The sequence below is a fragment of the Coffea arabica genome, chromosome 8c (assembly GCF_036785885.1).
Source record: "Coffea arabica cultivar ET-39 chromosome 8c, Coffea Arabica ET-39 HiFi, whole genome shotgun sequence".
Lineage (NCBI taxonomy): Eukaryota > Viridiplantae > Streptophyta > Magnoliopsida > Gentianales > Rubiaceae > Coffea > Coffea arabica.
Window position 1 is genome coordinate 3,737,435 of NC_092325.1, and position 9,085 is coordinate 3,746,519.

Here is a 9,085-nt window from a genome sequence, read left to right on the forward strand (position 1 = left end):
AAGGAAAATGATGAATATTCAGAAGAGATTAAGAAGAAGAATAATAGATGGTTGCATTAGAACGTAAACGACCACAAACTACTACAATCATCTTTTAAAGTATTAAGAAATGTTGGGGATGCACGCAAACGTAGTATCTCATACCATATAGAAGGGTGTAAAATAGACTCGCCACTTGCAATTTGTAAACATTGTATCTCAAGAAAATGTACTTGCATGTTATATAAGCTCGATTGTGTTTTGTCTTTTATTTCCCTCCCTAGATTGTCTTTGAATGGAGTTTCTTTCCTTTTTCTTGGGAAAAAAAGGGGAAAAGAAGTAGAATAACAACGAGCCTGAATTGGCCTTCAATTATAAACAAAGGTTAACAACGGGTAAAATTGGAGTAGTACTTAATCGTTCCTCCTGCATAAATGAGCAGGATAGAATACTTGAGAAAAGAAGAAAAAAATCAACATGGAGAGTATATATATGAAGAAGTTAATTGTTGAGTCACAACCAAAAATTAGAAGTTCCATTTATCTATGTAAGTCCTAATTAATTGCAAGTTAATCTACAAGTAATAGGTAGAAATTAGGATATTTTATGACCACAAAAATAAAGCTAGAATTAGGATGTGAAACTTGTGCAGATGCATCGGTATGTATATATAACCGTGCAGATTTGTTCATGAATAAGGTTTGAGAAAAAGGTACATTCGATGAGTTTGAGTTCAGTGAAGAGCATTGTTTAGAAAGGCAAGTATGAGTTGTTGATGGACAAATGCTCACGTTAAAAGCTTACACCAAAATTTCCTTTTCTTCTTCCCCCAAAGAACGCATACATGAGAAGGGTGAAAAAGAAAGAGTAAAAAGGAATCAAAGTCTCAAACTTAATTTTCTTTTCCTTTCTCATCTTTTTCTCTCCCTCCTTTTTCTTTCCTTTCTCTCATCCATCCTACCCCCACGTCCACAAAAGAAAGTAAGAAACCACATATATCTCACTCTCTCTCCCCATAGCCCCTCAACTGTCATTTTCTCACATATACTTCACACAAAAGAAACAACCATTCACTTCATACCTTGTCATTTCTTCCCTTCTCTCTCCCTCTCCTTCAATCTCAAACTCTCTGCAACTACTCCCCTCAATTCATCATTTAACCCCATCTGAAAAAAAAAACACCCGGAATTCTCTCCCTCAAAATTCAGCAACCCCATATCCTTCAGCTACAAAACCCTCCAAGATTTTGTGACCCTTTTCAGCCCTGAACAAACAACCATCCCACAAGCACAGAACACTTGCACCAGCAAGAAACAAGAAAAGGTAGGGGCTGTCAAGAACAAAGAAAAAGAACAAACAGTTCTTTTTCTTTTTCTTTTTCTTTCCTTGTAGGGTTTGTTTGGCCGGCTGCTTGTTGAATCAAAGATGGAGCTGTTCCCAGCACAACCAGACTTATCCCTACAAATCAGCCCACCAAACAGCAAACCCTCCTCAGGTTGGAGGAGAACAACTGAAGATATGATAGATTTGGGGTTTTGTAAAAGAGCTTTGGACTCAAGAAACTCCTCTATCTCATCATCAATGGCTGCAAAACCTGATACTAGTAACTTTTTTGAACTTTCTTTATCAAACAATCAAAGGATGATTTCTGTTTCTGATCACCATCATCAGCCAAGCTCCAACAATAGCCATTATAACCTCATCCAGAATAGTAGCTCTACTAGTACCACAAACAATAATCTTATTCACTCTTTTCAGCAAAGCCAGCAGTTTCCTCTCCACCATCACCACCTCCTCCAACATCAACAGCATCAAGTAGGAGGAGGAGGAGGGGGGCTAAACCACCCCGAATTCGGGTTTTTGCGACCAATAAGAGGAATCCCAGTCTACCAAAACCCTCCTCCTTTTCCATTATTTAATCCAATATTACAGTCTTTAGATGCTAGTACCACTAGTTGTGGAATTCCTTCTCCTACTTCTACTACGACTAGTTCTTCCAATCCCACCTGCTTCCAGTCCCAAGGCGGATGCGGTGGTGGCGGCCTAATGCGGTCGAGGTTTTCATCGAGATTTCCAGCTAAACGGAGCATGAGAGCTCCTAGGATGCGGTGGACAACCACCCTCCACGCTCGTTTTGTTCATGCTGTAGAGCTCTTGGGTGGCCATGAAAGTATGCAACATTAATATCAAGATTAATGCTTTTTTGTCTGTTTAGTGTTTTTCTTCAGCTAATTATAAATTAGTAACAGAAATAGCACTAAACTTGCATATTCATAATCAGTTCATTTCTTGAAATTATGGCCTTTCTTTATAAATTTTTTATGGGGGCAAATACAGGAGCTACGCCCAAGTCAGTTCTTGAGCTAATGGATGTGAAAGATCTCACTTTGGCACATGTTAAATCACATTTACAGGTAATTAAATGGACCGCTTGTTTCATCAAATCAGTTAGTTTTCTCCTAAGAAGGGATTAATTTTTTTGAGTTTTTACTTTCCTTGTAATTTTGTTTTGTTTGATTCCATTTTATGTCAGCATCAGTACTACTTTCGTCCGTGAATTTTCTACTGTAATTTGAAGGTGTTTTAACAACTTTGAACTTGCATTACTGTAACAAAACAGTACAGAATGGTCATAATTTAAACATTTCAAATTCCAATGTTTTCCTGTCTAAAATCCTTAGCACTTCTTTTTCTACTAGATCTGATGCTTCTTCTGCTACCTATCAAGTAGCTTTTTGCTTGGAAGAATGAACCATCCATCCATGATCCATGTAAAGAGAAAAGATCCATAATCAATAATCAATGACTCAGAGAGAGATATATCATATATGAAGGAGAGAGAGAGAGAGAGAGAGAGAGAGAGAGAGAGAGAGAGAGAGAGAGAGAGAGAGAGAGAGAGAGAGAGAGAGAGAGAGAGAGAGAGAGAGAGATGAACCAAGTAAGACAAAGCCCGAGGAAAATTAAAAACAGTCAATAGCCAAGCCAAGACAAAGGGTGTACACAGTATGCATCATTAGTTTCATTACTACTATTATATTTTTGAAAATTCTCCTTTTACAGAAGACAGTGGCGATAAGAAAGTACAAAATGCTATCATGTCTCAATGATATCTCTTTCCCTTTGAGTTTGTAAAACCAAGGTGTACAGAACTGTGGTTAATTCCATACAGAAGTTTTGCACATGGCATACATTCACATATATGTATGTAGTTTTATGTAATAGTACTATGTAGCATGTTTTAGTACATTAAAGCTGGGACACATACAAAAAAGTGCATATTTCACCATACGTACATTGCATTCTTGGAAAATCCCTCTTAGCTTTTCTATTTTGTTCCTTTTCTGTCTTGCAACATTTTAATTATTATGCTTTTCATTTTCTTTTTGGTTGCAGATGTATCGAACGGTGAAGACAACTGATAGAGCAGCACCTTCTTCTGGTTAATCTCCTTGACTTTCTTCCCTATATGCTGATTTTGTAGTGCTAGTGCTAGTGTACAGGATCTTGAGATTGATGCAAACCATCTTTTGTTATTTAGTTGGATACTGTTCTCATTCGTATCGTTCTTCTTATCGTTTAGGACAATCAGATATCTATGAGAACGGGTCATCTGGGGATAATTCTGAGGACTTAATGTTTGAAGTTCAGAACTCAAGAAAACCTGAATTATCGGTGCAACAAGGAAGGCAAAATATGCAGCAAGACAAAGACTTGCATGGTCTTTGGAGTAATTCCTCAAGGTTAGCCACTTAATGATGTTTATTAGAATCAATAAATTTCTATACTTCTTGCTGAGACAGAGAGGAATAAATGGAAGAAACTAAAATTTTTGGAATGTTGAGTTAGGCCAGATCCCCAGAGGCTAGTTTGGAAACGATGGACGAAATATGAAGAAGAATGCGAGCTTCATTAGTATAAATATACTGTCTCTTATCATCTGAGATATGACCAAGTTTAGGGTGGTATTTGCAGCCCTTTAATCTTTGTCAGAACTGCGTTATCCTTTTATAGCTACCTTACATTTTCAATAAATTTTAAGGGCCAAAAGAAGCTTTGGTCAGATGGGCTCAACGAATAAAGCAGAAGTTTGAAAATTTGCTTATTCTAGCTACTTTCATCAGACTGAACTCTTCTGCATTTTCTTGTGTCATTGTGTGCGAGGATAAGTAAAAGAATCCAAAATTACTTTAAGGCTTCTCAGAAAAGCCGATTCAAAGTTTTGTTTGGATTGAGGGACTTCATTACTCTTGCTAAAAAAGATATGCTAATAAGTGCAATTCTTTTCCCATCTCAACATTTGTCTGTGCGTGTTCTGCGTGTGATTTTGTTCGTGTGCCAGCGCAAACATAAAGAACATAATCCTAGAAGATGCTAACAAAAAGAAGATGAGGAAAATAAGCCCACTTCTTTGTTCTGTCTGTCGACAATCAGGTTTAACACAGAAACTCCATCATGGTTTAGTAATCTCTTTCTTTACAGTTGTTGAAACATGAAAAGTAAGTGCAGCAAGGGGAAGAAAACGCACACATCCTAGACATTAAAAACATTTGAATTCAATTTGGCTTAAATCAACCTAAAAATGGACATATCTCTTTCCTCCAGATCTTGTGGGCTCAGACAAGGGCATTTCAGTGGGGCCATAGCTAAGGAACTTAGTGTCAAAGCTAAACACTGAGTGATGGCCCATCTGTAGAAAAATCTTGGTGCCAAAGCTTTACTACTAGTCTTTTTGAAACTTCCTTGAAGTCTGTTTCATTTAGCATAATATGCGGTATCACATGGGTGGGTTCAACCTTTTTTTTTTTGGGTTTCCTCCCTATCGTCACAGAATATAAAGTGAAGAAGTATAAATGATTCCCTCAAAAAAGAAGTATAAATGAGACAGTAAAAGATAGCCATCTTTTTCTTAGCAGTTTACTTTTTCTCCCTTCTGCATGGCTTCCACTGATAGGAAATATTCTCTCAATTGCATTGTTTTGTAGCAGGGAAGCTTGGCTGCATGGCAAAATGAGGGATTCTTTAGGCAACATACCATCTCTTGAGGTACTAAACGCAACTAATCTAGAATATTGGCCTTTTCATATTCTCTTTCTCCCCAAAAGTTTTCTAATGCTGGTCTACGCTTTAGTCACCGGTCATTAGTCATTACCATTTGAATATTTACTGAATAAGCACATAGAAATGTTTGTGTTTGTGGACTTGCTCGAGGAAGATTGAGTCCTTCACCTTTGTGTGTTGTGTCACATGTAATCTAAGGATGTGAAATTTACATGACAGATACATTCATGGGAATAAGGAGGAAATTTACATGTTAGAGTCATCTGGCATCATATGCGATTACAGTATAAAGTGGAATAAGAAGGAAAAAAAGGCTTGCTTTTGTAAAGTTGTGCAGGCCATTTTGCTATATCTGAGGTTCAAGGAATTTTGTAATATGTAATCCAAAAGAAAGGAACCAGCACCCCAAAAAAATGTATTTTCTTTTAGTAGCTTTAGTCAAAGGATGGAATACAACTAAAGTGGATTGTCTTCCTCAACATGCTATAACCTTAATACCTCGTACTTGATCACTAAAACACTGCACCAATGAGTGAAATATGATGGACACAACCAAACATTCAAATACACTATGCCCAATTAACGTACTGTCTCTATTGTTTTCAACCACATGAATTTAATTAACCTTTTATCCCTATTGAAAGCCCACTTGCCTGTTCTCAAAAAAGAAACAAATCTTGCACTGATTGAGTACATAAGAAAGTTGCATAAAAATGTGCATGAGACATGCATTTTAAGAGGGGCAACAGGCTTTATGGTTTCTTGTTGCAGTATCGCACCTTGATAAATATTCCCTTATTCTTTTAAGTCAAATTTGTACTTGGATCCCCGCAAACATATTGTACACACATCCCTCATGTTACCTGTTTTTAGCTAAATTGTTGAGCTTCTTTTTGAGCATTTTTATAACAAGATATGCATATTTTGGTGTGAAAATCCAGAAGGACATCGAACCAAAGTGCTCAAGCTATGACAGATTATCAGATGTGAGCTCATCAAGCTTATCAGAGTCAAGCCCCAAGAAACCCAATCTGGAGTTCACCTTGGGCAGGCCACACTGATCAAGATCTCTGCGTGGATAGTACTACTCATTTTGAAATGATTATTGCTTCTGAAAGAGGGAAGCTGGTGAGGTTGAAGAGATTCGGGTGCCCACTCAGAAAATCAGCAGTGAGAAAAGAAAGTTTGTAGTAGAAAAGAAAAGAAAAGAAAAGGAGAAGAAAGTAAAGGAAAAAAGAGGCCTAAAGAAAGACAAGGAGACAACAAAGACAGAAAGCAACAAAAGGAGAAGGCAAAGAGAAAGAGAGAGAGAGAGAGAGAGAGAATTCAAGGGTGGTATCAAAAAGCATGTCCTAATTATCCTATCAATCTGTGAGCTCGAAATCATCATATTATATTGCTTAAGTAAATATGTTCATTATCATCATGATCATCATCAGTCCTAGCTGATTGATTTTTGTATTATGATGCACTTTTATGGGGGCAAAAAAAGAGAAAAAGGAAAGAGGTATGTTTTTGGGGGACTTTTAAGTCTTTTAATCAGGGAAAAAGTGATCCTTGGTAATTGTATGGGGCACTTTGTACTCAAGAAAAAGAAGGTATAATTTTACCAAATGAGTTGGAGCATACTCTATAATCTATTCGTTCCTAGGCATTGACACATGCCTTTTCACTTTCCCAACAAAGGAAATGAAAGAAAAGATGACACGAACTGGTAAAAAGGAACTGAAAAAATGTAAGGGGAAAAAGAATTGGGAAATAACAAAAGGAAAAAGACAAGGCGCAAACTATGAAAAACAATATCTGCATGCCCTTTTTAATGCTCACTATGTGGGGATTTGGATTGTGATTCTGCTTTTTGTTGGCTATACAAAACACGAATATGTTGCTTTATTTGACAGAGATGGAAAACATTTGTCAAGAATAGGCATATGCATGAGCTATTAGGCATGTATCTGTCTGCCTGGTATAAGTATTTCTATTTCCTCCCGGCCATTTTAGTCTCCAAAGTTAGCATAATTTACAGGCTATTGTACTAGTGAATGGTCACCAAGTGTGATCAGTAAACTTGGACTTGCTGACTGGATTAGAGTACACACTTAGTTCCCATTTCAATTGAAGATCGATAGGGTTCATAAGTTTAGGTTCCTCTTACATATCTGCAAAAATAAATTACTTTGAGAAGGATTGACTATTTGAATTAGACATCAATTTTTGTCATTATATCACATTTTGATTGCACCACCTAAATAGAACATGTTATCAAATGACAAAATATTTCGGGCACATTTTAGCATGTTGAATTGCATTGTGAAGATGGAATTAGTTAGTGGTAAACCTGCATAATCTTTTAGAGTTCATTTAATTTGTGGATTTAAAAGTATGGATTAGTAAATTGAGAGGATACAAATGCTAAGAGTAATAGCACAAATTGAGTATTAATTCATATTATCAGTATTTCCAAGATATCACTCCTCCCCACTCATTAGTATTACTATTATCACAATTGACGACTTAAATTTTACTCAGCTTTGGAATTGTTGCTTTTCCATGCCACTAATCTTCTCATGGTTGACTTTTCATGGTTAAATTTCCGAGTTTTAGGAACTTAATCTTATTTGATTTCTCAATTTTGTCCAGCATTTAGAGTCTATATACTACAGCCTTTTGTATAAAACTTAATTTTGCTCAAGAAATTTCTTTACCAAATAAAAAAAAAGTATATTCATTGTTAATGGCACAAAAAGATCTGTTTGGCCATGAAATGAAAAGATAATTGGACAATTTTAGTGAGAGGAAGGGAGTATACTATATATGTATATGTTTGACGGGGATCATTCATACTATTTGTGTCAAAACTGGTCTCTAGGTAATGATTGATTAGCAATTTAAGTATAAACAGTAGATACAGATGGAAAGTAGTGACTTCTTCCGTTTAACTCTGCCGACGAAAAAAATGAATAGGACAATATTTCTGGAAAAAAAAAAAGTTTAATGACTTGACATCAAGATTTCCCGCATTGTATAACATTTGGAGAAAAACATACAGTTACTCTAAGTTTTAAATTATGAAGGTATAAAAAATCCAGCCATGAAATCTGCAACTTGACGCATCGATTTTCCCAAGAAAGACAAAAGATACAGTAATGAATGAAAAGATAAAGCAAAAAGTAGCAGAAATTAATGATATGCATGTAGTAATAAGCAGAGAGTCACCAAAAATGAAAAATCCAGTATGTAAGCCAAGAAATCTAACTCTGATCCAAAAGATTAAATTATTAGGTCTCGTACCCTTACTTACATATTAACCGCTCCTTCTCATCTCTCAAACTAACGTGAGACACAATCCTTTCGTGTCCACTTTAATACTCAATGCAAGTCCACCTTTATCACCAAGGTCACATCTTCTCTCAAACGTGGATCCGCTCTTCTTCAACATCCAAACTGCATTCTGGATCTCTGCCAACCTTTGGCTTCTTGGTCTAACCCAACCGAACCCCCTGCCAAACCCATGGCACACTGGTCCAACACCAACCAAACTCCTTGGCACTTCGGTCCACCATCAAGAAGAGAATTTTCACCGATCCAACACCAAGAAGAATCCACTTGTTCATGAATAGCTCAGTCTCATAACCTGAAACTCTGATACCAATTTGATAGGGGAGAAACATCTCGAGAGAGTCCACCAAAGAGTCTAATATGTAAGTCAGGAACTTAACTCTAAGCCAAAAGCTTAAGCTATTTGGTCTTGGGCTCTTACTTACATAATAACAGTTCTTTCTCCATCTCTCGGACCATCGTGGGACATAACCCTTTACTCATGAATCTAACAATAATAAGTAAAAAAAAAAGAATAATATTAAGTAGATTTATTGCCCTCCAAATATTCTCAAGCTATGAGTAATTTATATTCTTCGACTGATTGATAGATTCTGCATATTTGCTTGCAAGAAAGTTTCACTGTACGTCTGAATCGATGCTATATCTTCTTTTCCAATGGAAATTCCGTATTCATGTTTTCAGGACAAGCCCACAAGTACAATTATAT

The 9,085-nt window shown here is 36.5% G+C and overlaps 1 protein-coding gene across 5 annotated transcripts; it reads left to right on the top strand.

Annotated features, from left to right (window-relative positions):
- Nucleotides 1–1,014: 1,014 nt before the first annotated feature.
- On the top strand, nt 1,015–6,651 carry LOC113707153 (probable transcription factor KAN2). Of its 5 annotated transcripts, none has more exons than XM_072063842.1 (6): nt 1,015–2,149; nt 2,317–2,393; nt 3,373–3,418; nt 3,560–3,719; nt 4,965–5,022; nt 5,982–6,651. In XM_072063842.1, exons 1-6 carry the CDS (start codon nt 1,405–1,407, stop codon nt 6,096–6,098), a joined length of 1,203 nt encoding a protein of 400 aa, XP_071919943.1. In that variant the 5' UTR covers nt 1,015–1,404; the 3' UTR covers nt 6,099–6,651. The 5 variants fall into 5 exon arrangements, with proteins under 5 accessions (XP_071919943.1, XP_071919942.1, XP_027085128.2 ...); XM_072063841.1 differs by having other exon boundaries at nt 1,017–2,149; nt 4,962–5,022; XM_027229327.2 differs by having other exon boundaries at nt 1,017–2,149; nt 3,569–3,719; nt 4,962–5,022; nt 5,979–6,651.
- Nucleotides 6,652–9,085: the final 2,434 nt, after the last annotated feature.

What these genes read in the sequence shown, in the direction of transcription:
- LOC113707153 (XM_027229325.2), top strand. Translation starts at nt 1,405, where the DNA reads ATGGAGCTGTTCCCAGCACAACCAGACTTATCCCTACAAATCAGCCCA. An exon ending in ATGTTAAATCACATTTACAG is followed by an intron (nt 2,394 to 3,372) that starts GTAATTAAATGG and finishes TTTTGGTTGCAG; the next exon opens with ATGTATCGAACGGTGAAGAC. An exon ending in TAGAGCAGCACCTTCTTCTG is followed by an intron (nt 3,419 to 3,559) that starts GTTAATCTCCTT and finishes CTTATCGTTTAG; the next exon opens with GACAATCAGATATCTATGAG.